Genomic DNA, 26,459 nt, shown 5'->3' with positions numbered 1-26,459 from the left:
ATATATATCATATCAAGTTAATTTAGGACCCCGAATTTTGTACAAATTTTGTGTAGTTGTGTTTAATTTTTAGAATTAGTGCTATCTAAACGGCAAAAAAAAGAGAGAAAAAGAATTAGTTGAGGAACTTAATTGCGCCATATAAAGACGAGGCAGGCCAATAATCAAGCACACATACAACAGCACAACAGTAATCTGAGGAGGGCGTGGCCGGGTGAGTCAAGCCCATGTGACTCCCCTTACGTCATGGGAAGGGCTTTTCCGGGTGTTTAGTTGGACACTGAACTCTTGACAGGCAAACAAACGTAGCTCTTCTTTTACACTTTTCACCTTATTTTTGCCGAAATGAATCGCATATTTGGCAAAGGAAAAGCTAAAGGTCCGCCACCGAACCTGACGGACTGCATCGGAAGCGTAAGTATGAGGCGGAAATAACTTTTCGGAAGGATCTTTAAACGAAGTAAACAAAGACAGTTAGCTAAGTGTTAGCCAAGTTTCTGGGGACCAAACAGGCCACGGGTTCACATATTTAATTGGGGATATAATTTTCGGAAATATACATTATTTTCTAGATTAATCGTATGTTATTTTTTTATGTTTTTAATGTTTCGTAGACTTAAAACCTAACGCCTTGAGTTGACAGTGTCAGTTGGTAAATAAGGTTCTCAAAGCAAACAATCAGTTCTCAGTGTGGGTAATGGGTCATCATTGTGTAAAGTTGGGCAGGAATTTGAGCCATTTGACTGTGATTGAGCTCAAACCATGTTGTTCTCCGAGTAAAACAAAGAGAATAAGCAGACATGAACCAGTTAAACTGGTTGTCAGACGTGTTTAACGATGATGAGTTTTAGCGCCCACCGCAGAAAAATTATCACGGCTGTGATAGAAAAATATTTTGTTTTTAATTTACTGTAACATAAAATACATTTACAGTGTCCACCAAATGGCCTGAAATAACAGGAAAATGCTTAGTTTCTGATAAGATGAGATAAAATAGATCCCAAGGGAAATCCCTGTGCCTTTTTAGATGCTCGGTACAATGAGAAAAAGCATTCTCACACAAAAAGAAATTATGATCAACTACTGAACGGCTGCTGGAAAGATAAGACACAGGTGAGAACAACAGCAAAATGTCTACAGGACAGTGTAAATGTCAGTATGATTAGTATTATAAATAGGCAGAAAGTGGTGTTTTAAATAATATTTTTAATGCTATAGGGAATTGTAGCATGTGACAATGGAGAATAAACTACAAATGATACTGTATTAATAATAATAATAATAATTGTCCCATCTGGTAAACAGTCGATGGGTTAGGAAGTGTTGCTGTGCATGTGTATATTTTTCATGCATCACATGAGGGAGGAGTTGTACTGTCTAATAGCCACAGGTAGAAAGGAACTTCCTGTAGTCCTCAGGCCTGCACCTTGTGGCAGTGAGTCATTTGACTCGTGTGCTGTGGTGACTAATCAAGAGGGTCATGCTTGGATGGATTGTCCAAGATGCTGAGGAGTTGAACCAGCCTTCTCGATCAATTTGTTCAATCTGTTGCCATCAACTGCCTTCACCGAGCTGCCCCAGCACACTGTCGCATACAAGACCACTATTGCAGCCACGGAGGTATAAAACATAGGCGGCAGCATTGTCTGTAGATGCCCTTCAACATCTGTAGGACCATTTAGTGGCCTATTCTGAACCAGGAAAAACCCTGAATTCATTACTGTGTTGTTCTTTAAAAAGAGCTCCAATAATAATATGGTCCTACTGTCAAAGATCAACTAAAATTGATGTCATGTTTCTACTTTCAGGTGGATTCTCGGGCGGAGTCCATTGATAAGAAAATCGCCAGACTAGATGCTGAACTTGTGAAGTACAAAGATCAGATGAAAAAGATGAGAGATGGGCCTTCAAAGGTGAGTCTTGTTGTCCGGTTGTACTGTAAGACAAAGAGGCTGGTGTCTCTTAAAAACTTTCAAGATCAAAATAAACCTCTCTAAAATAATTCCTACAGTTTGTGAGGGGGTTTTCCACAAGTTTGTCCTTTTTCTCCCCCACTAGAACATGGTCAAGCAAAAGGCAATGAGAGTGCTAAAGCAGAAGAGAATGTGAGTACTTTTACTTCCTAAAGAAAGGGTAAGTTATTTAAGCTGCTGCCTTGATTGCTCTCATAACTTTATTTCTTCACGGCTCCAAGGTATGAAGGCCAGAGAGACAATCTTATGCAGCAGTCGTTCAACATGGAGCAAACAAACTACGCGATCCAAAACCTGAAAGACACTAAAACTACAGTAAGAGAACAGGAACTGGACCACATCTTAGTTACAGAAGAAAATACTTTGTGTGCTAACATGTTTTGTTTTTTTTCTTTTAGGTTGATGCCATGAAAGTTGGCCTCAAAGACATGAAGAAGGCTTACAAGAATGTGAAGATTGATAAAATTGAGGTATGCTTTCAGGTTATTTTAACAGCAGTTAATGTAGCTACTTGGCTGTTAGTTAATAATTAACTAATTAATTATTATTATTGAAATTCAGTTACCAGTCTTAGGTGCTAACTCTTTAACCCTTGAAGGTTTGCTGATAGAACAAAACGAGTCGCTGTGCATCACAAATTAGTGAGGGTGGTCTCTGCCTGTGCAGCTACATCCAGATAAACCCAGAAACTATTGTATTGGTTGTCAAATACACATGTTAGATAAGTCCTGTAAAGGAAAGATCCTTAATGGTGATTGGCCAGCAGGGATTAATAACAGCCCAGATTAAATATGAGCAGAGTGTGCAGGTTATCAAATTACCAAAGATGCTGCTGACACAAATGTAATGCTTCAAACTTTTTTTAAAATATTCAGGATCTCCAAGACCAGCTGGAGGACATGATGGAGGATGCCAACGAGATCCAGGAAGCGATGAGCAGGAGCTATGGCACACCTGACATCGACGAGGACGACTTGGAAGCAGGTCGGAAAAACACCAATATGCCTGGATTTCACATATACAGCATTAAAAAAGAAAACATTACAGTGTACAAAGCTGCAGCAGTTCTGGTCAAGACTTATCTTTGCAGCATATGTGACCAGTGTGTGGATTTCATAAAAAAGGCTTCTAGTTTTTCCACTGACATCCCTGTGCACACACAGGACTTTTTTAAGGATTTACGTGTGTAGACAGTTTAAACACCGATCTAAAGTGATAGAGCTCCTGATCTTTAAATGCTGTTCTGTCCACAGAGCTGGACGCTCTGGGAGACGAGCTGCTGATGGATGACGACAGCTCCTACCTCGATGAGGCCTCATCTGCTCCTTCCATCCCAGAGGGCCTGCCCGGCGACAAGTCAAACAGGGTACTGATCACAAGATTTTTACAGTTTCCTGTGAAATTTCTATTTAGTTTATAGCTTCTTGGTTTGTTATGCTTTCATTATTCATGGGAATTCCTTCTTTTTCTTTCAGGATGGTGTCCTGGTAGACGAGTTTGGCCTTCCTCAGATCCCAGCTTCGTAAAGGAAAATACATCATCCTAGTTTTACATGTATCATAGCCCTTTTTTTCTATTTATCCAACTGACACTCCTGGCCGAAAAAGGCAGCAATAAAAACCAAAGCATCTTGTGTCCAATGAATGGTAGAAACTTTAAGGTAAAAATCGGGCGTCTTTAATTCAAGGTTGTGCTTATGACTCTTTATAACTAAGCTTGTGATTGCTGGAATTAGGTTTCTATTATCTTTGTACAGTTTTTGCGGCACCCTGTTGCAAAAAACAAAATAAATTATATTTTTCAAACAATACTCATCCTTGTGTGATATAGAAATCATTCCATCAAGTCATTTTTTTGTACAAAAGACAGTTTATTGTCCAGTTAAATTTGTGCATGTGCAGGTGATAACTTAAAACACATTAACTTGGCAATTACTGTTAGCAAAAATAAATATGGAGTTTTTCCTTTTTAAAAGCCCTGAAGTTCCAACCACAGCGAAACTGTTTCTCAGTCACCAGCTGAGCCTGTAGGTGTGAGGGAAGATCTTTTGGTGTAGATACTCCACCATGCTGGTCTTGCTTTGCAGCTTTTCAAACTCAAAGTAAGGAATCTAGAAAGAAAAACACAAATTCGGCTATTTCGTTTGAATTTTAGGATTTACTTATCTACACAAATCTAAGAACTGTTGAGGATCTAACCTGAACAACTTCATATCCCAGAAGGCGCAGATGCCGCTGCTTGATGGCCTCTTTTCCAAGAAGCTGCCTCAAGTTTGACGTGAACCTCTTTTGTCCATCAATACACAGAGCGATCCTGCAACGTCACCATACAGCTCTCAAATACGAGCTTTACTTTCACTGCTTTGACATCGAAAACATGAAACTGGTTTACCTTTTGTATACGTCATCAGTTTGGCTGGCAGGCAGCACATATCCCTCTTCATCAAGTTTTATTTCAACATCTGCAACAAGAAAAGAACGAAGCCTTCAGTAGATAAGCTACAGGAAACATTTATGAAGTAAACCACTGGTGCAGACCAGCGTGTGTGCGTTACCGAGTGTGTAGCAGTATGGCGTCAGAACTTTCGATCCAAAGTATGAACGATCCCCGAGCAAATCCACCAATCCAGTTTTCACAGAGTTGTACAGATGTGGATCCACTGGTGTCTCCAGAGAGCGTCCAGACATGAGGAAAGACTTGACGCGGTATTTTGGAAGGAGTTTGGGACCCTGATTAAAGAAAAACAAAGTTTGACACAGGAAAGTGTTCACATAGCCTGCTATGACGTGTGACTTACAGATTTTCATTTATTTGAAAACAAAACACTGAGCAGTATAAATGTTATTAGTATTCACTTCTTTTTGTTTACCTTTACGTGTGTTTTCTATCCATTTGAAATGAGAAAAACACAATAAAAACACATCATCCTGTTTTTATAAAAGCTCACAGAACGTTTATACATTTGTTAGTTTGTGTTTTTGGATCTCAAAAAATGAAAACTAGATAAAAGACCGGAATTTAAATTTAAATAAAATACAACAGAACACTGTAGAAACAATAAAGTGACCCTAGATAAGTAAATTGATAAATAATTTGCTCCTAATGCCACATAACTAAAATGCACTGAAGCTCACACACCGATGATGAGTTAAGCATGTGGGTGTGTATTCAGGTTTTGCATTGTTCCTGTGTCATTCAGCTTTCCAAGTGTCTAACCCTCACATTGTTCTAAATACTTTACCTCATAGAAGGGACACTCCAACTTCACAGTCATGTAGAGCTGAGTCAGTTGTGCCAGAGCAGCCCGGTCAATTCCCATGCTTTGCTCTACAGGACAAAAACACACAGCAGGAAATGACGTCAGCAATATTTTGTTAAATCATGCACTCATGACACAGCATGTGTTGGCATTACGATTTACCTTGCAGCTGCTGGATGAAGTAACTGCTGAAAACTTTGGAGACAAAATTAACAGGGAACCTCTCCACCAGGATGCAGGCATGGAGCAGGTTGAGCAGCGTTCGAGGCTGGAAGTGTGAGAAACGCGTGTGTAGGATAGTTTCTACTTTCCTGAACACCTGGCCTGCATTGGGTGGGAGGTATCCCAGCTTCCCAAAAGCCATGATCTGCCTGGCCACCTGGCTGGTGCTGTAGTCATCTGCTCGGTACACAAAGCTCTCAGCGATGGCATCAAAGACGGGCGGGGAAAGGATGTTTCTGCGTCCAAAGAACTGCATCACTTTAGTAATTGTCTCTGGGTGGGAGGTGAAGGCCACTGTAGGAACATATTTCTCCATCGCCCCCATAAAGTAATGATCACTGTGACCAAAGTGCATTAGTGCCCCAAGTACATGGGTGAGCTCCTCATCGGTGAAGTGAGGCACATGCCGCACAGCCTGCTTACACAGATTGATCACAAGAGGCATGGCCTGCATCTGATTCAGGGTTACGAGAGCGCCGAGCACCCCGCTGACAGCAGCAGGATCCATACAGGGAGTAACAGTCACAGCGTGGCTGTGCATGGCATTCAGGAGGTCCCTGTATTTTCTATCTACACCCACACCACCTTGCAGAAGTCTATAAACAGCAACAAGGTCTGCTAGGCTCCAATTGGAAAGCTCCTGCCTCTGGATTTGCTCCATCAACTGCTCCAACATCACACTGCCTGGACCCTCTATGGCCAGCATCGCCTGCCCCAGAGTACACAGTTCCCCTATGGTCATCTCCCCCCTGTCAAGCCTTGCCTGGCTCTCAGACATGAGCCTTACCATCAGTGTGCTCCAGGGATCCAAGTAAAGCCGTGTGCAAGCCAAGAGAGCCGAAACCAGTCCAGCATTAGTCAACCGTCCAGAGTCCTGCTCCAGCTGGAAGCACAGGGCCCTGATAGTGGCCTCCTCCAACACAGTGGGGTTGGTCAGAGCACCACCCTCCTGCTCCAAGTCGGCCACACGGTGAAGGGCTGCTGCGGCCATGGTGTCAGACATGATTTCCACTGAGCACAGCAGTCTGAAAACCTGCCTGGAGGAGGAGCAGGTCTCTAGACGGTGCAGGAAACTTTGCTCCTCTATAGCTGTGGGTCGGTGCAGCTGGGTCAGACAAAACCGCGGGACCGAATCTCTGTGGATTCCCACTGAGCTGCTGGTGATGAATGCAGGCTCCCTGAAGATGGTGGTCAGACTCCTCGTCACGCTGTCCTGTAGTAGCTTCCGGCAGCCCCATATCCTGATACACCGGCCGGCTGATGTACACAGGCAAGTTACACATAAGACCTGGCTGCTGGTACTCAGAGGCCTGACGGATCCAGCAGGGTAACATCGGATCCTGAACGGAATCCTCTGAATCAGCTTCAGAGCCATGACCCTGGTCCGGGACTCACCGGTCCCAGCTGAGCTAAAACGAAATAAAAACACAAAATTATTAAGACTATTTTTAAATAAGTGAGAGAACAAAAAAAAACACCAAGAGTCAGAGACTCCTTCCAAACGTTTTCCTGTTTAAAATGAGCAGTTCATGGGTGGCTTTTTCAAAGACGCTCGACTGGTATGCAAATAATTCAAGGCAAAGATAATATGTTATTTTTGGCCATTGACAATATTATCCTTGCGTAAATGCCACATTACTTACAAAATTTAAATATATATGTTGATAGAAAACTAAAATGTCTCTGGTATTCACCAAAATGTTTTAAATACAGGTAAACGTCTGTCTTAGTTTCTTTTAGCGAACCAACCTTGAAGGTTGCTGTTAGCTAACGTTAGCATAGGTGCTAGCCTCATGTGTAACCTAGCAGAGCCGCACTGCTCTTTGTACTAACTTTTCATAGGGCTGACACTTCGGAAATATAAATAAAAACAAAAATGTGACGACAGTAAACTGAAAAAGTTCGTACCTGGACCTTCCAACAGCGGAAAAGGGTAAAATAACCGCTGACACCGGAGATGCTACCAAACGTGACTCCGTAAGGAGCACGAGGCGTTCAAGGCACCCTCAAAGTCTGTTCTTCTTAATTTCACACGCGTCTTGATGTTCCAAATCAAGAAGTAATTCTTAAATTAGCATATAACAAGAGAATTGCTGTAGATTAGCATAGCTCTTCACACATCTGAAATTCGTGGTGTAGAAGAAGATATATATTTCTTTCTTTTATTATTAAATTTGTATGAAACCCCTAAAGGGAGCAGACGAAAGAAGCAGTGTTTGAAATCCATACTTTCACTGTAACCTTCACTTCTCTTAGTCTCTTCGCAATAAATGTTCATTTCCGATAACTCGTTTTAATAGTTTTCTGACCTTCATAGGTTTTGTATGTCCAATAATCGAGGCATCATTGAAGGCAGCGTCATGTGGTTTGAAACTTCCACTCAGACACTAGAGGGCGACATTATCACTGCACAAGCCTATTCAAAATAACGTTTTGAGTTTGCGGCCGGTCGTCATAGCTTAACCCTCCTGTTATGTTGGTTTCCAGGAACACCAATTATGCTCCTGGGTTAATTTGACCCGGGACAAATTTACTCATCCAAAAGTGTCAGAAATACTGCCATTGATTATTTTACAATTTAGATTTTTTTTCGTTTTCTGTAGTGATGCAGATGACATCTCTTCTGTTCTGGGTCAATCTGACCCGCAACATAACAGGAGGGTTAAGTGGTCTTTCTGCGCCAAAAATAATTTTGTATTTTAACCTGCCATTCTAAAGCCTGGACTGTCATTTAAAGAGGGCGCAGCTGTAAAGTGCAGACTGATTTAACGTCATCGCTCAAACAAGATTTTGGGAAATGAACACTGTAAATGTAGTTCTGCCAAAAACCAAAGAAAATCTAGTTGCAGGATGGATTTAAGCCCGTCCTTCTCGTCTGGTAGGTTAGCATCCTTTTGTATATGTTTCATAGATAAGCATTTTTATTATACTAGATCACTCCCTGATATGAAGCAGACAGCATGCAGGTATGTACTGAGTAGTTTTCCTTTCATTTTTATAAAGGTCAGATTTTACTGTTTGCACTGGACTTTGCACAAACATCACCTAGTGCTAGCCTGCACATGCTGATTGAATTGGATCGGAGGAAGAGCAGGCTTGTAGAGACTTGACAAAAATCCCAATGGGGGGGGGGGGAAATCTGTTGCTTAAGAATTTTGTTTCACCCAAGGCAATAAAATAAAGACAAAATAATGCGACACTTATTTCAGTTGTCATTTATGGAAGGGAAACAGCAAAATACAACTTGATAGAGGGCTTTTATTTAAAAAGTTTATATTAGAAAATGTAAAAACTCAGCTAAACCCAATCACATGAATTGCAAAGATGCATTTCCTTAGAGCTTTCCAAGTGCTGCCAATTCACATCTTTACATGACAAAACAACACTATTCAGATTTTTTTTCTAAGATGTGTACATTTGGCAATACTGGAAGTTCACAGCAAACAGTGTTGATAGTTATTGCTTTGGTTTGTTTAAAATAGGGTTTAAACTGGAGTTGAGACATGCAGCATGGTGATCTAGCTGACGACAGAGAGGTGGAGGGCACAGAGAGAACGCTGGTGTAGCTCCTTAATCGTCCTTATCCTTGGCTCCGTGCTTTAGGATGCGTGTGAACTCCACATAGTTGAAATTATTCTTCTTGTCAATGGGGGCCTCCCTGAAGAGCTCATCCACCTCCTCATCTGTAAACCGGTCACCCATTGTTGTGAGCAGCTCTCTGAGGTAATCTTCCTGGATGAAACCTGAAGTGGATAATGGTCAAAATCAGATAAGAAACTGCAACAGTTCCCACTTCAAATTAAAAAAAAAAACAAAAACAAAAAAACCCCCATGAGACTGTGGGTCACCAACAGGAAGTTACCTGTCCCCTCCTCATCAAAGCAAGCAAATGCATTCCTGATCACATCCTCGGGGTCTGTGCCATTGAGCTTCTCTCCAAACATGGTGAGGAACATGGTGAAGTTGATGGGCCCAGGAGCTTCATTCATCATGGCCTCCAGGTAGTCCTCATTGGGATTTTTGCCTGTGTAGATAAACATATGTGATGCAAACTGAATTCAGAGGAGACTTTTCTATTTTCAAACAACTTCTTATCCTAATAGGAACAAAACTAAACTGGGCAAACATCTTACTGCCTTCAATGTTCTCTGTACCGAGAGCCCTGTGTTTATTTCTCTATAAAGCAACTTCAGCCAGCTAATCCCAGCTTCAAACCATTATTATTTTCATTGTGCTTCCTATCAAAGAAGCAGAGTGAAGCCTTTTAAGTGTAGGGTTTCTGCCGGACAAGTTATAAGACCAAGAGTAAAAGAGTAATAAGTTGTAACATTTGCCTGGGTCTTTTGCTTAGCAGTTCTAACCCTTTCACAGCTTACTGAATGTGTTAAAATAAAAAGGTATATTAAACAGCAGCTGTACTTCTCGTCCTAAAGCCAAGCTTAAAATTACCAGCTGTTTTCAGACATTAGTCTGGGTAGGCGGCTCCGTTTAGGAGCTTGAAATACATGGGTGGAAACCCTGCATAGCAGCAGCATTGGCAGGAACAGGTCACATAGCAGTTACTGCACCATTTTCTTCTAATGAACCAGTATAGATCTATGAAGAGCACCTTTTCTCTACTCATAAACCTGAAAGGCTCAAATGATAGAGGCAATCATTATTTTTATTAACAGCTAAAAGCAAATTTAAATACGTGTGCCTGTAGAACCAGTTTAAGCACAGCTAACATCAGTACACACCCAAATGAATACGAACAGAGCATGAATGGCATACATTAGACCTCCTTAAGACGTCTGAGAATTTTACTCACCCAGCGAGGCAAGCATGTCGTGGAGGTCCTCTTTGTCGACAAACCCATCTCGGTTCTGGTCGATCATGTTGAAGGCCTCCTTAAACTCCTGAATCTGGGACTGGTCAAACATGGCGAAGACATTGGAAGTGGCGCGCTGAGGGCGCTTCTTCGTGGTCTTTCCCTTAGCCCTTTTGCTAGACATTGTGAATGTTTTGTTTCTGTGGAAATTAACAGACATCAGGTTACACATCTTTTTGAATTACAGCTCCATTTGATTAACTACTGAGAAACACAAACTGGAAACTGATTTAGGTTGGGTTGATTTCTACATCTGATAAGACTAAACTAAAAGACTTTTCATTTGATTGAAAAGACTTCAAGAATTCCAATCAGGATGCAATGTTATAGGGATGAATACCAACTTATTCCCCATTTACAGGAAACGGCATCATTTGCCAAGGCACAATGTGGAAGAAAACACCACAAGACAGACAAAAGTTGGCAGCACAATTCAGCATTTAGATCAAAGTAGATGATGCCATTATTCAAAATAAGAGTTTGTCAGTCACATCCACACATGAGTAGCAGGGTAATATAATTCTCTGGCAGCGAATCCCCAGTGAGGTGTCCCTCACTGAGCTATAAATGGAAATGTTCCTCATCTTTCTAGGTTGATCAGCTCACTGCTTTCAAAGAGGGTAGGAAAACTACCGATGTGAGGACAGATGCCCTTATCAGGCAAAGTCTTGAATAAAGAGTTGAACTGTCCCCACGTTAACATCTTTATGTTGACAGACACTTTGGGTTTTGCTGCTCTGCGCTCATGGAAAATGGATTCAACCAGCTCAGGCAGCAAGTATTATCTCGCTATGCATGTGATGCCCTGTAAAAACAGTGATGTGGGCTGATATTATCTGAAACACTGACAAGTGCAACAAAAAAGGAAAGAAAATATGAGCAACGTCTTACCCCATAACTTATTAAATAAAAAATAGAATAAAATGACAAATGTTATGCCTACTGAGAATGAATCTGAAAAGCTGACTGAAGACAGCTGGTGATTGTTGGTTAACTGTGTCGACTGACTAACAACTAAAGCTGATTTACGCATATATCATATTTACGCGTTTTTAATTAAATGTTTTCTTCTCCCCAGCGGTCATACAAATGCACAATTGACATTAACTTCGAATAAGCCAAAAAGTTAAACACGATATTTATATGATTTAAAAAGCTGACCGTACCTGCACACTCTTCTGGTTTGCGGCCTGTATTAACCAACATCATAATTTATATGAAATACCCAACAGTCACTGGCGATAACCCAATTCACAAACACATTTTCAACTCACGAAGCTAACCGCGGGATTTACTAGCTGAAAATATTTCTTTACTTGCGACCAATTTCGTAACAGAGCCATTAGCTACGCGGCTAACTGTTAGCCGTGTTTTCAAGGCTACCAACGAGTGAGCAACACATTACGTTTTCTTTTAAGATATGAAGTTTTAGCAGCGGGATTAAATCTGTGTTTTGTATATATCAGAGTGTGTTCAATGCAACTAAATAGCTCTTAAAATAAGATATAAACACAGACTTACCTGACAACTTCCAGAAAACCGTCAGCTAGCCCTGTGCCGTTCTTTTTCTCAACCACCGCCCTTCACTTCCTCATAATATTGCTGGGTTCCGTACAGAACACCAGACCAAACCAATGAAGAACTATGGGGGTGCCGGGCAAGAATGAAGCCATTATTTCTCATTTGGAATTAATTGCATGTTTCAGTCTAATTGTAATTCTTAAATAACTTGTCTAAAACTCCGTTTGAAAACATATCTAAATAATTCTAGCATTATTATCAATAAAATACAAAATAATTTTTAACACTTCCCTCTTTGGAGTAATTGTAACTTCCACTCTCTGCCTGCATTGACTTTCAAGGATATGTCCTTTTAAGGAAATAGAGACATACATCCTCCCTGCGATGAGCAATTAAGGAAAGGTGTGTAGTTTCAATGATCCCTGTGGGAGGATGGAAGTTTTTAAATTCCATATTTTATTTATTCTAACGATTCTCTTATTTTCTAAACTATTCAACACATAAATTTATCTTTAATGTATTTTTTAAACACGTTTATAACAGCTGACTTCATTCATTCCTTTAATGGAAAAACACAAATTTAGTCATATTTGGGTCATCCTCATAACTAAACTACGTTGACACTGATCATTTGTTATTTATGATTCTCCTTTGTTGCATTATCATTGGGCTTTTAATGTTGTTTACGTGTTATTTATTGTTGAAGAATATGTTATGATGTCTTCCTGGGAACGTCCTCGTTGAAGATTTGAATAGGTAAATCGAACAGGAAAAGATAATGAAATATTGAAGGAAGTCAAATACTAAACCAAAACAAAATGAAGAAATGTTGACATAGAGGATAATTATAGTCCGACTTGTCCGACGATGGGTCAGACAACAGTTGGTACCACAGTCATTGCTGTAAACAGAGGATTACTGCTGCAGGGTTTCAAAAGCAACACGTGGAACTATTGACTCACAGTTAAAACAGGCCACGTCTGCCTTTGTTGTCCACCTGTCATATCACTTTCAGTGTTAGGGAAACAGCTTCACACTGGAAAAAGTTTTACTCGCAGCAAAGCCAGAGGAAGAAGCCTAGTTTAAAGCTTCAAACATACAAAGAGGTGAAGCATATGGTTGTGTGCTGCCTCATGAACGCATTGCCCAGGCATGCCCGAAAAGGGGAATGTGGCTCATTGAGTGGGTCCGGTTACAGAAGATAAGTAACAGTAAAATCATTTTTTTCGTTGTATGCCACACTTAATTTGTGATTTTAGTAGTTAAACTATTTTTGTTTACAAAATAATTATCAAAAAAAAAAAGCTACAACAAATTTAAACTGTGCATGGTTCACTTACCTTTAGCACTGCACTTTCAAAGCTGATAACAAAATGAGTGTCATGACTCATGAATATTTATATATTTTACATTAACCAGACTTTTACAATTATACATATAGATACCAAACTGTTAGTTTCTACTCCTCCTCTGTGTTTAGGAGAGACAAAACCGAGCCACTCAAAATGAAAAGAGAAAATTAATGTTGGAAAATATTTTACGATTGTATTTTAAGTTTTGCATTTATTTATTTTTTTTACTCAGAATTGCAGTACTGCATTCAACCACTAGAGGCTGCTACTTACACATGAAACTTCTCATGCATATTTAAACACTTCTTGAGATATTTTCTTACCTTTCTTAGAGTGTCACTTCGTGTGAACTGAATATGTTCATATCTCCGAACTTTATATAGCTTCAAAGCATTGATGCAGCACAACACAGAAGATAAAAATAGCCTCAACAGATCCCCTGATATCCATACAGTGGGAATTTCCTGGACAGCTAAACTCAGTTCATTGCTGTGAACTGTCTTTCTGTTCAAATCTTAGTGAGTCAGAGTAATATTGTGGTTAAGCAAAACCCCACACAACACTAGAAAAACCTCTCAGTATAATGTACCATTACACCAGCTCTAACCATAACCTCAAAACTGTAACCTTGAGTTGAATACATCTACACCTTTGTGGTCATTCAAACGTGTCAATAATACAAGACTTCACAGGCTTTATATTTACCAGTTTTGTGCTTTACTTACAGTCATAATAACTAAGTGCAAACTGTTTCAATAAGGTGATAAAATCAACTGTATACTGTAAAACATATTTATGTAGACTATGATACTCTTCATATACCATGGGGACTTCACTGTGCCAATACAAACTTTAAACTTTCAAACAAGCTAGTATTTTGAGGAAGAGTTTATCAGCTGTGGGTGGCAGCTGTTTGGTGAATGGGGCTTATTTTCAGGGCTATTTAGATAGTCCTGATAGATAGATTGGATGTTTTTGGTAGGAGATACTGAGCAGCTACATGCTGTTCTTTGATGCTCAGTCATACGCACTAATTATGCAGTTTACTGTAGCTTGTGGTGTAACACAGCGGCTTTAAAATGTAGCATTGGTGAGTATGGAGGGGATGATGAAGGTCTGTGTGTAGAATATAATGTAAAAGGATAATTAGAAAAAAAAATACTATAACAGTTCTGTGCAAGCCAGATGAATCCAACAATGGAGGGATTTTCATACTGTTTGAATACTTAAGAAAATATGAATATAAACTATGAATTTATATGTGGCATGGTGGAGCAGCGGCTAGCACTGTGTTAGCTGCTGCCATGGTCGGGTCTTTAAATGCTGGTTTTGCACGTTTTCCTCTTCAGGTACTCACACTTCTTCCAACTGTACAAAGACATGTATGTTGAGTTTATGGGAGCTTCTAAATTGACTGCAGGTGTGAATGGTTGTATCATCAGCTCAGTTAGACCTGTGTTGAACATTGGCCCAGAAAACTGTGTCTGTGCACACAGTAGATCGTGCCATCCTAAAATGCAGAATCAAACTTTATCGTGCAAAGAAGCCAAATTATGTGAAAGTTTCAAACAGTTCTGTGCTGAGACACATCAAAATTTGAGTTCTTTTTTGAAAAACATAGACATCACATCATCTAGACTAAAAAGGAGAGAAACCATCTACCTTGTTATTAGCACTCAGTTCATTAAAATGAAAAAAGAAATGTAATTTTCTTTGTCTTGTTGAGAGGTTTTCTATTGAAACTGAGGCCTCGATACAAAGTAAACAAGACAAGTTTGACTGAAAAGTGAAAATCTGCAGATTCCCTAAACACCACACACTGATGAAATACACACTTGTACACACAAGTTATAATAAACTGATTAAGACTAGGCAAATTGAAACAATATGTTAATTAGTTTGAACTTTGTCCCTATTGCCAGTCTTGGCAGCCGGGGGTCAGTCCGCCAGGGCCTCCGGAGTTTGGATGGGGTTTGAACTTTGATTTAATGCATAATGAAAAGTTGTGTTTGATTTGATTTGGAGCTGGATGTTCACACGTGAAACCAGTCGCAGACAAACTTGCTGTTTATCTGATGATTTCTGCAACTCCCTTGTTTTTCAGTTAATGCAACCAGTTCAAAGCTATCACCTTGGAGGCTTGTTTAGTGGGTAAGCTATTTTCATTAGACAGAATGAAGTACTGTGACCCTGCTTAATGTCTTGTATTAGCTCCCTCAGTGTACAGAGGTGGGCTTATCTCTTTTAATGGGCTCACACTTCATGTTGCTGCCATAATGTTTAAGGTATGCTGTCATGCTGATTGCTGACCGTATTATGTTGAACACTGATGAGTGAGAGCCAAAAAGGAAAGAATGGTCAGAACAAAAGCCCCTGAAGTGCCCACTGACATGATATTTTTGCCATGGAAATTGTCAGATGTTTGACCTGAAGTCAAATTCCAGAACAAAGTCCAAACACAAATAGAGCTCAAATTATCTCCACTGGCCAAATGACGTAAAGCTCACTATATTTGCATGTAAATAGAAACATGTTAGTTTATGTTTATGTGCTCTATTAGCCGCTGGATTCTGAGTTTTATTTATTTGACCTTCTTAGTAGCTGTTTATGAGCAGAGTGACCAAGAGGAGACACTCATGCACTTCTCCAAATGACAGTGACACTGAAAGAGAGAGTGACAAAGAGACATTAACTGGCATTTGTTGTATGCAATGAGCATAACAATAGCATTGCTAAAGTTAGCAACGGTCACAGCTGAGACCGCTACAGTCAAAAGCCAAGATAAAAAGCTGCTGGAGGCTAACCAGCAATGCCACACTTTGGGCTATGAGCCATCACAGTCTTAACAGACTTAAAACGAAATTAGAAGATATCAGACACTGACTAAAGAATACTGAAAAACCTTGGGAACCTCTGGGGAAGCTTGGCCTCGAGGAAAAGCTGGTTGATGAGGTGCTTTGGTGGTGTGGCACAATTTCAATTAAAAAAAAAAAGTGGTAGTAAATATTTAAAAATGACAAATATAAATAAGCAGCATTCATAAATACAAAACATGTAAAAAAAAATAAATATTATATAGATTTAATGCAACACTAAAAGTGATATTAACAATTTAACCTTGACATTAATTGGCAATTTAAACTTCAAACACTAGCCTTGTATTTACCTGCATATCAAGCCCACTGGCAGAGACCTGCACCCATAAATGTTTTGCACTATGGGAGTTGACTTGCCCCCCAGCTCTGCTCCTAGCTATATTTATCTCCACTCTCACCATAAAAGGCTGTGACTGCTGCTTGGACTCTGACTAAGGCCAATATTATTTTTGTTGTGTAGACCGCAGCCGTGTGCGTGCCTACCTGCAGGTTTGCTTGGGATATCAAACTTAAGAGTGTGTGGAGTTGGACCATCTTTTCATTTAAAGCTTAGAATTGAGAGAGTTTGTCCAGAGTAAGTGACTACTTTGGGGGTAAGATGTGATATGCAAGGTTGTAGTTGTTGCATATGTCTGTGTAAGCATGCCGAGAAAGTGCCTGATTGCCTGAAACTGTATATCATGTCTTTGTAGCTGATGTTGCAGGTTTGATTTGAAAGGTTTTATGATGGTTCCCTTAAACTGTCTTTGTTGATCAAGAAACTATTTGTAGTTTTTGGCCATCATACCTTTAGTACACTTAGTACAGTCTAATTTTTTCCACTATGACAATTAGATTAACTATTTATGTTCAGCAAAAAGAGTCAAAAAGCTTGCTGTGAACCTACCCTGTATTGACAGTGAATCCACATGCTCTTGACCACTAACTAACCTGACAGACAAGCAGATAGACAGGAAGAAACTCGGAAACTCGGAAACTCAGGGCTCGTGCGAGGAGTGGCCTGCAGCATGTCTGGATCTATACCATTCTACCAGAAGCACCATCTCCACTATGACCGCGGCTACCGTAGCAAGGAGACTCAGTCTAAAGTGAGTCAGTACCAGGCCAGCAGCAGATACAGTGCTAGCGGCAGCGCCTCTGCCGCCACCAGGAGCAGGGGGTAAGGAGAAGGAAAGGGAGGTGGATCAACTTCATCAATCCTTTTTCTTTATGACAGGAAAGTCCTACTACCTCCCTAACACCTACCCCACCCCAGCTGATCAAGTTCACCTCCATCACCCTTGTGAGATCACCTCCCTGACACAACTCTGGGATCGTCTTTCCTTGACACCAAGTAACCATCTTACTCCCCCATGAGTTTTCTTTCACCTTGATCGCCCCTCAAACACACCTGAGGATTGAAAACAGCTTTGAGTCCTGCATGAAGCCCTGTGCATGTAGCCTGACAGATGTCCTTTGTTTTCATGCATGTTGACCAAGTCTTACCTTTAACACAGTAATGTGTCTAAAAGGCCTACAGGAATTTCTGTCACCTTTAGAGGAATGGCATTCGTTAGAAAGGATGTAACGTTATGTTATATTAGAGCTATATGCTATATAAATTGACTGAAATAGCATCTTGACCTGTGTATCATACTAGGATGAAAATAAGAAGAGATAGTTTATCAGTCTTGTCCGTTTGAAAACTCATCCACTGTGCCGTGAATCTTTTTAATTAGTGAGTGTGGGAAACTTGGCAGCTTCTCTTTATTTTTAAGAGGCATAAGGATAGCTGTTCATGAGCTGCTGATTTGTCATCAGTTCACATTTCCTGACATTTAAAGTTTGGAGTATATTGAGCTTTTCTATCCAGGGAATACCAAAGCTCCCATAGTGAGCCTATCTATTAGGGTATCTGGCAAATCCTTAAATACTCTGGCCTGGAGAGTGTGAACACATCAGAGGGCTTAGATTTTACTATCTCATCTTTCCCTTCAGGCAGCTCACCAGACCCCAGATCAGTGCTGAGGGGAGGCAGGGAACATTGCTTTTATGGCAAAGATAGGATTGCATTTATGTGGTTATAGGAGTTTCTTGTAATATGGGATAATCTTCATATCCTCTCAAATTCTATGAGATTGTCCAATTAAAATCTTGGAAATGGTCAGAGGTAAAGGGACACTGACTCAGATAGACATAGGAAAAATGAGGGCAACTGTCCTACTGCCCTTCTTGCTATGCCATTCTGTGAATCCTCAAACACTATTCAAAGCTATAGTGTTGACACTGGACAGATTTCCTTACCTACATCAGGATATTTCACCCTATGAGCCACAGTCATTTCCTGAAAGCAGTTTGTCAGTAATAAATCATTCTAGCATAAACATTACAGAACAAGATTACAACCCAGGTGGGACTTGAACCCACAATCCCCAGCTCCGGAGGCTGATGCCTTATCCATTAGGCCACTGGGCCACTGATTGATTGTAAGCTCTACATAAACTAAAGATGGATTTCTCACTTTGCCCTAAATCTTTCTTAGAGAAACATGAAATGTAGTATGGAAGTCAGTAGGACAGCTGGGTTTCACATTTTGGTATGCACTGAGATACCATCATAGATGAAGGACACTCATCTGTTAATGACCGAATACTGGCTGCTTTTAGTGGTCGTTAGCAGTGTCAGTATTGTCTTTCACATCATATGGTTGTTATAGATGTTGAAAACTTAATAACTGAGGTGTGCAAAGCTGTAAAAAATAATTACAACTAAACCATCTCCACTACTTTCCAACTGAATTTTAATCCACATCTCATCCACCCCTGACCTTGGCTTTGTCCCCACGTTTTTCTGTCATGTTGTTAGTTGCACTGTCTGGCTGTGTGCCAGGCTGATGGTACTCTGTATGTCTCAGACTTAACGTGTCTTCGCACTCTGGCCTGGAGGAGAGCAGACTAAGCCCCTCACCCAAGAGAGCCAAGCCAACTTACTTGGCTGTGGATAAAGACAACCAAATCATCGGCTATGTAGTGCCTATCTTCAGGGGCAGGTAATAACTATCCCTCTATGTAGAACTGGAAATCCAAGATTGCTTTTCAACAGCCTAAAGTTTTAACAACATGCCTTGCTTTCACGTCCATCCCTGGCTCTGCTTTGCTGCCTCCTAGTCAAGAGTTTGCTACAGGACTTTCAGATACAGAGGAAGCAAGAGTGAGAGACACTGCTGCATACATGGCCCGCAGGGATTTGTTCACCAGTGGCCTGGAGATGGAGAGGTCTGAGCTCATCTCCAGGAAGGAGACCATGCGCGAGTCGGCTGAGCGCATCACTCTGAATAAAAGGGTCAGTTCTCACTGTTTTGAGATCACACAAGGCAGCCGTGCTGTTCTTTAAAGTTTTAAAGCAAACATGGAGAACTGCTTAGAATTTTACATCACAGAAACGGGTCTTAGGTTTGGTCTGTTTGGTTGTTTGTATGCGCTTGCAAAAACCTGCATACTTATTTTTTTGTAAATCAGTCTTCTTCTTGACATTACAGACTCACTTCTCATATTTAAGGCACGTATCATAGTCCATAACAGGGTCATAGAGTGTATCGTGGGTCAAAGAAATGCCTGTGTGGCATTATAATGGCACATATCTTTTGCAAAAGCCCAGAAAAATGTTTCTTGAGCCTGGATTATACTTTCTGTTAGTCTGCTGGGGCCCCACTCGGGTCCACTCTGGTCAGAGTGATACAAATTTCATCATCAAATGGTGAGTGCAAGGGTCTATGCGGACGTCTATATGCCTGCCCACTTTTTGTGACCACGTTGACATCTTTGGAGAATTTACATTAGAATGCACCAGGAAGCTGTCCAAGTATAAGCTAGGCTTTAGCTTTGATATCACAAATGAGCATTATGTATTTGTGATGTTACAGTAAACTTTAGGACATGCCAAATTTGCTTTTGTACTTTTGTAATCACAGTACAGCCATCTCAGTCGCTGGGGAGTATATTAGTGAATAATTCTGTAATTCTGCTTAGATAATTATAAGCTAATATTACTTACTATCAGGTTTCACTTTACTTAAGAGAACACAAGAATGGTAGTTAATGGTTAAATAGTGGTTAAGTAATGAGTAACTACTGAATAACTGCTAATTCTTCTTCTCTTCGCATTGCTTGGCATAACAGAGGAAATATGGGGTAGTGGTGAAGTAGTCCTTAAACTACTGCGTAACAATTAAGTATAACATTTCCATTGTGTTGAGTTATATTTTACTGACATAATGTGATTAAAAAAAGAAAAAAAGATTTTGGCTGTTAGTTAAAAGGTTTTCCAAAGAAACTCAAGATAGGTGAAGTATGCTTAATCCAAATGAATCATCTGCACCATTCATCTGTGCTTATATATTGTGCTTTTATTGCTCATTACTTGTGGGATCATAGTAGATCATCCTCTATCATAATATCACAATAAATCCATATTCTAATGCCAATATCAGGCCACAAAGCACAACAATATTTATTTATTGTAGCAAAACTGACCATGGTTGATTGCATCAGTGCTTGGGAATGTAAAGTGTCTGTGGCTAAGTGGTTGTTATTACTACCTCTTACACAAGAAAGTTATTTATGTGCCTGGATGATTATGTGAATTGGTACCCAGCCATTCAAAGAGCATCATGAAAAACCACACTTACCCCCTCACTGCATTTATATGCCTCCCCTGCCGCACAGCCTTACTACTGGGTGACAAATTCTTCAGGAGATCACGTTTCTTCGGACAGAGGGAAGCAGTGTCTCATTGGTGGTATTATGTGTTGAGATACTGGATAGTGAACAAACAGACAAGACCTCAACACCTCATCTTTTCACAGGACTAAGGAAGAACACATCCTTACAGTTGTAATGTGTGAAGATAATATCTAAAGTAGATGTGTTGGTTTTATTTAAATCTATCTACAAGAAAATGGTAAATGTGGAGCAGTTTGTGGTTGGTAGAAGGTAAAAACTGTCCTGAGTGATTTGCTCTATCTTTAGATCCATGAACACGAGGAACACTTCAAGCGTATGAACGAAGACAGCCTGATGCACGCCCCAGAGTTTGTGATTAAACCTCGCTCCCACACTGTGTGGGAGAAACAGTGTGTGCGGCTGCACTGCACTGTCAGTGGGTGGCCCGACCCACGGGTCGTCTGGTAGGTCACCAACTACACGATCTTATGTCTTTCCTCTCTGTTCTTTCAAAAAATGATCTTTATCCATTCCATCTAGATCCATCTAGTTTTTAATGTTTCCTCACTTGATTTTGTTTTATTCTTTTCAAACTTTTTTTGTCTTTCAAGGTACAAAAACAATGTGGCGCTTGATCCGCTTGCCAACCCTGGCAAGTACAAAGTTGAGAGCAGATACAGCGTGCACTCACTGGAGATTAACAAGTAGGTCGTTTCTCCCATCCACAGTACTTAAAGTAGATATCCACATACATTTTATGCCATAAATTAATGTCAATACATATCATCGCCTTGAAGATTTTCCAGTGAGCCCTTTGAAAGAAGGTAGGGTATTTTCATGCAACTTGTGAATCCCAAATAGTGCTATACTACAGCTCTGTATATTAAGTTTAACTTAAAAACATAACCAGAACATCATGGAAGTTAAGATGTTAGACATTAAGATAAAATATATTAGTCAAAGAACTTGTTATGATTACATATACTGAAAATAAAGTTTATTTAATATCTTCACAGTTTTCCAGTGACTGACACAAAATTGGGTTGAAATAAAGAAGTTTGTTGGGGGCAAAATATGATAGGCTGACACTGCTGTTCCTTGGGCCTCAGTTTGTAGTATATGTATTAAAAATACTTTGTTAACATTAAAATATTTACTTTGAAATTTAGGATTCTTTAAACTGAGTGTTATTTTTTAAAGTAGGCATCTTGCCCTGGATTCAGCATTCAGCCATATATGGACCTATGTGTAAATGACTTAATCTACAGGCCCAGGGTCTTGATGTGTAGCGCAGTAGAGGCCTGGGAGCCAGATAACGGAGAAATCCTTTTCCCCTGATAACAAAGAGGTGGTCTAAGGATAGATAGTCTAAGATAGTAGATGTAGAAGTATTAGGTAGAAGATAGTCTACGCAATTTTGCAGCCCTTCTCATCAGATGCATCCCATCTCTGAGCTGAGCTTCATGTTTGATCACTTGTAGCACAACAATTCACTAGCATTAAGATTACATGCAGCTTAAAATATAAATTCAACCACTACTACAAGCTGCTATTCAGTTTAACGGATATCTGTTACATTTAGTGGACAATGTTAAAATGTTTATCTAATAATATGGCCTGTTTAATAATGCATCATTCAAGCTAAAAATGCTGCTAATGCTAGCAGGTTCAGTGAGCAAGCTGTACTCTTAAACGTTATGAGCGTAGAAGACATACACAAATACTTTCTAGTGCAGGCTAATTAAATAGTATAAACTTGAAACAGCCTATATCTGTGTGTTTTCTGTAATTTTATACATTTATCACTTACAATTTAATCCCAAAGCAGCATTTCTTTATCACATAGAAAACCTATGATGTGCTGTTGAAATTGCATTTTCTTAAATTAAAACATCCAGGGGGGGAAAGTGTCGTAAAATTGCTTTACTTTATTTATTCTTTTTTAAACTACTGCTTATCCATCAAATTAGTTAACCTTTCTTGCTAGTCTGTCGGCACGTCACACATCGGATCACTTCATGTACAGAAAGCCACAACACCTAACGCGTGTGACATCACCAGCGTGTCTATTTTTTGCCAGAGTATTTCTGGCCAGGAGTGATGGAACGTTTTACAGTTGGGCTCACATAGTTGGTATTATTTACATGGCTGAAAGGAATTAGGTTGAGCTGGGGGGAGGGGCACCGTACACATGAATCCTTAACACAGTACACCGAACATGTGCATATCATGGACATTGATCAGCTGATGCTCTCCTCTTTCAGATGTGATTTTGATGATACAGCTCAGTATCGTGTCTCTGCCATGAACTCCCAGGGAGAGCTGTCTGCATTTGCCTCCGTTGTTGTCAAGAGTAGGTTTCACCCAATTCCACAGCTAATGCCAATATGCTTATGATCATCAAAAACATATATTAAAAAAAAACTCAAGAGTAATTATATTTTCCTAATTAACTGTTTAAAATTAGTGTGTGACAACTTAAATTTGCATGTGTGTGAAATGAAAACAAAAATTCTGTCCATCAGTGTGATAAAGTCATACAACAATCTGTAAATGTGGAATGTATTAAAAGTGCATCCCGCTGTTCTTCATAGGGTTCAAAGGTGAAATGGATGAGTTCCTGCCAGCACCCAGGCGTAAGTTGGAATTTACTGCCAGTTTTAATTCATGAATGAACTTTTTTCAGGCCACTGGAAAGTAAAATATGTCAATACAGACTCTAAACAGCAAATTGCTATACTAGCAAATAAGCGGATTCTGAACAACATTTATCTTCTTTTATAAAGTCCTTTCATTGGAGCTGTGTTTTGGTCTCCTCCAGTCTTTGGAAAAAAATGATGCAACAGTTACGCTACAGAAAACAGTGGGTGGAGATCTTGGCACGGCCAAAATGACTGGGATCATGTGCAATGAACTTGTGATCTTGCTGCTTTTAAAATGGTGGTTATGAACATGACGATCAGGCCTGTTAAAACACTCGTGGTCAGTTGTATTTAAAGCAAGGTTGGTGCATCCAAACAGCAATAAGATAAAATCAGTCTGCTATTAGTCTGCAGTCAAGTATCAAGCTGGTATTTGAATGCAATCTGCTTTTGATAACACAGCAATTAACTGATACATCAGCGAAAGTCACAAATTAGTTACCATTTTTCAAATGAGTGTAATTCAGTTTTATTTATATAGTACCAAATCACAACAGCAGTCGATTCAGTGCTCTTTATATTGCAAGATAAAGGCCCTACAATAATGAAGAGAAAATCCCAACCACCAGAAAACACTACTCTATAAGCAAGCATTTGGCGAGAGTGAGAAGGAAAAACTCCCTTTCAACGGGAAGAAACCTCCAGCAAACCGAGGCTCAGGGAGCCATCTGCCTCAACCAGTTAGGGCTGAGGGGGAAGAGACAGGACGAAAAACACAGTGTGGAAGAAAAGTTCTTTGAAATTTGTATATCTATTGCCTTCTACTTACACAAAAATTCACATCAGCTAATTACAATCAGAGTCCAGTTGGCCATTACAACTACTTGCAATCAGTTTTTGACATTAAAAGAAAAGCAAAGCAATCACTGGGAAAATGCAGATTTTTTCCTTCTGATTGCCATTTTTTTCCATGGTGTGTAACTGGGCATGTACCATACAGTTTTTTACTAATGAAACAGATGCCTGCAACATGATTGATGATCGTCCAGTGAGTCCAAATGGATTTAAAAGCACAGCATAGTAAACAGCTGTGTTATAAATCTAACTAACCCCAGTGGGGAGCAGGGTGGTGGGATGTTTGGAGAAGAACAATGGGCGCTATTGCATTAACATTTTTGTTGTTGCTTTTTTGACAATGCAGGGGCCATTACTGAAGGTAACAGGGTGTCGGGAGTGTGGTCTGAAAACGATTTTCTCCAAGCATGGCCGTTTTTGTCTGAATAGAAAAATCCACAGTAACATTCATAATAGTCTAATTAAACTGCAGATAGTGAGTGTGCAAAAATGTACTAATTTTTTAATGCATGAAAACATGAATTATTTCAGCAGTTGTTTTTGTGAGAGCTGCAGTGAAGTTTTAGAGTCCCCCTTTTGGTCTGTATTTGTGTTTTTGCCCTTTATCCTTTTACATCTTATACACGCTCACTTTTCCACCGTTTTCCATCTGGGTGCAAAACTTTGATAGTTGATGTGTGCAACACCTGTAGTTCCACTTAATTCAATCTCAGTAGTTTGAATTTGTGAGATTCTTTATATATATTTGTGTGTGTGTGTGTGTGTAAACTGTTTAATAATGATACCAGCCAGTGACTTTGTTGTCACATCCTTTTGTATAGTTGGCCCAGTGTCCGAGTACGGCATCACCTTCCAGACTCACATTGTTGATAAATTCGGTGTATCATTTGGAAGGGAGGGCGAGACCATGAGTCTGGGGTGTACAGTCATCATCTACCCTGCCCTGCATCGCTACCAGCCAGAGGTGGAGTGGTATAGAGATGGTAGGAAGACTTACTGTGATACTGAACAATGCCCGTAATGTACAGTTCTTGTAGATTTAAATCAGTTGTTCTCTGTACTGTAATATGTTTACCTCTTACCTTGCTAATACTTATTGGCCTGCACTCCAGATGTTCTGCTGTCTCCCTCCAAATGGACTCACATGCACTGGAGCGGAGATCGAGCCACCCTGACACTCACGCACCTGAACAAAGAAGACGAGGGCCTCTACACCCTGCGTGTCACCACCAAGTCTGGATATGAGACCTACTCAGCCTACGTCTTTGTCAGAGGTAGGTACATCCTCGCTGAACGGTTTCTTGTCATTAAGTCATAATTATTCTATTTAGATTATCTTTTGACTGATTTAGAAATTAGGCTTTATCTTCATCTGTAAACATGCCATTTGTTTGGTCCTATGCTGCCAGCTGAATCTGGCACACATGCACAGATTCACAGAGCATGAGCAAAAATATCCTCCAGCTTTAATCTCAGCTGTTTTGTCCAAATAACCTTAATAATTCAGATCCAGGTTTGAGTTTTGAGTCTAAACTAGCTCAGCTCTGAAGGTTGGTCCTGCTGACCAACCTTCATACATCACACAAGATTTAGTATATTAGTAAAATTATAAAAACTAATGTTATATATCTAAGATGTGTTCACATAGATATTTCTACTGCAGTTCTTTTACATTAGTCAAGTGGACTTCCTTAAAAAATGTTTTTAAAGCCTATCAGATCTAGATCAAAGTAACAACAAATTAAACCCTGGCACCCGATGATACAATGGCATCTAAAAGTCAAAGTGTTTGGATGTTAGTGATGGTTTTAAATAGGATATCTCTAATAGATACACCACTGAGTGGCAACTCTCTGGCATCTGTTTAAATAGCATGGAAAAATAGGTCACCAGAGCTTATCTTTGCTGCCTTCAAAGACAATCTGACCTTTGAAGCTTCAGCTTCTACATAGGAACCATGCTAAGTATGAGGAGGCTGAAAAATATCCTGCTCATTCTTCTGTTATAGTTCAGGGTCATTTGGTAAAGAAGAATCCAGGTACAGTCTCCACAACAAAACACTATACGATCATGGCTGCAGCCATGCTATTCTTAGAGAGCTCTAATCTGGAAGCTGTGAGCTCAGACACATCCTGTAAATATTAGGGGTGCAACGATACTCGTATCGATATTGAACCGTTCGATACAGT

At 39.9% G+C, this 26,459-nt stretch overlaps 4 protein-coding genes and 1 non-coding gene across 12 annotated transcripts in view; 2 read left to right on the top strand and 3 right to left on the bottom strand.

The window, feature by feature from the left end:
- Positions 1 to 201: 201 nt before the first annotated feature.
- chmp5b (charged multivesicular body protein 5b) lies at positions 202 to 3,787 on the top strand. Its single transcript, XM_005738830.2, has 8 exons — positions 202 to 414; positions 1,809 to 1,913; positions 2,059 to 2,105; positions 2,195 to 2,288; positions 2,372 to 2,443; positions 2,849 to 2,957; positions 3,227 to 3,339; positions 3,449 to 3,787. Exons 1-8 carry the CDS (start codon positions 346 to 348, stop codon positions 3,497 to 3,499), a joined length of 660 nt encoding a protein of 219 aa, XP_005738887.1. The 5' UTR covers positions 202 to 345; the 3' UTR covers positions 3,500 to 3,787.
- Positions 3,788 to 3,828: 41 nt separating this feature from the next.
- On the bottom strand, positions 3,829 to 7,500 carry fastkd3 (FAST kinase domains 3). Its single transcript, XM_005738829.1, has 7 exons — positions 7,363 to 7,500; positions 5,395 to 6,863; positions 5,215 to 5,300; positions 4,528 to 4,702; positions 4,365 to 4,434; positions 4,172 to 4,286; positions 3,829 to 4,083 (listed from the first exon to the last, which is right to left on the bottom strand). The coding sequence occupies exons 2-7, from the start codon at positions 6,827 to 6,829 to the stop codon at positions 3,985 to 3,987; spliced, it is 1,980 nt and encodes a 659-aa protein (XP_005738886.1). The 5' UTR covers positions 6,830 to 6,863; positions 7,363 to 7,500; the 3' UTR covers positions 3,829 to 3,984.
- A 1,153-nt stretch (positions 7,501 to 8,653) lies between these two features.
- myl12.1 (myosin, light chain 12, genome duplicate 1) lies at positions 8,654 to 11,958 on the bottom strand. The gene is made up of 4 exons (XM_005738828.2): positions 11,846 to 11,958; positions 10,265 to 10,464; positions 9,317 to 9,478; positions 8,654 to 9,197 (listed from the first exon to the last, which is right to left on the bottom strand). Exons 2-4 carry the CDS (start codon positions 10,446 to 10,448, stop codon positions 9,025 to 9,027), a joined length of 519 nt encoding a protein of 172 aa, XP_005738885.1. The 5' UTR covers positions 10,449 to 10,464; positions 11,846 to 11,958; the 3' UTR covers positions 8,654 to 9,024.
- A 4,552-nt stretch (positions 11,959 to 16,510) lies between these two features.
- The window catches only part of myom1b (myomesin 1b), a 33,215-nt gene continuing 23,266 nt past the window's right edge, over positions 16,511 to 26,459 (top strand). For 4 of the 8 annotated variants that reach the window (XM_013912328.1, XM_013912329.1, XM_013912332.1 and 1 more), the window contains exons 1-11: positions 16,586 to 16,647; positions 17,011 to 17,232; positions 18,967 to 19,101; positions 19,220 to 19,394; positions 21,080 to 21,237; positions 21,385 to 21,477; positions 23,038 to 23,126; positions 23,368 to 23,409; positions 24,617 to 24,631; positions 25,092 to 25,253; positions 25,383 to 25,544. In XM_013912328.1, coding sequence (XP_013767782.1) covers positions 17,081 to 17,232; positions 18,967 to 19,101; positions 19,220 to 19,394; positions 21,080 to 21,237; positions 21,385 to 21,477; positions 23,038 to 23,126; positions 23,368 to 23,409; positions 24,617 to 24,631; positions 25,092 to 25,253; positions 25,383 to 25,544 — 1,183 coding nt within the window. In that variant the 5' untranslated portion in view covers positions 16,586 to 16,647; positions 17,011 to 17,080. Of the gene's footprint in view, positions 16,667 to 17,010; positions 17,233 to 18,966; positions 19,102 to 19,219; positions 19,395 to 21,079; positions 21,238 to 21,384; positions 21,478 to 23,037; positions 23,127 to 23,367; positions 23,410 to 24,616; positions 24,632 to 25,091; positions 25,254 to 25,382; positions 25,545 to 26,459 lie in introns of all 8 variants that reach the window. The other 4 variants (XM_013912331.1, XM_013912326.1, XM_013912327.1 and 1 more) reach the window with 4 other exon arrangements.
- trnar-ccg (transfer RNA arginine (anticodon CCG)) lies at positions 18,455 to 18,527 on the bottom strand. Its single transcript has one exon. It is a non-coding gene; the product is annotated as a tRNA-Arg (tRNA).

The sequence above is a fragment of the Pundamilia nyererei genome, unplaced genomic scaffold (assembly GCF_000239375.1).
Source record: "Pundamilia nyererei isolate P.nyererei 1_Seehausen unplaced genomic scaffold, PunNye1.0 scaffold00087, whole genome shotgun sequence".
In the NCBI taxonomy this organism is placed as follows: Eukaryota; Metazoa; Chordata; class Actinopteri; order Cichliformes; family Cichlidae; genus Pundamilia; species Pundamilia nyererei.
This window is presented reverse-complemented; position numbering and strand designations above follow the sequence as displayed.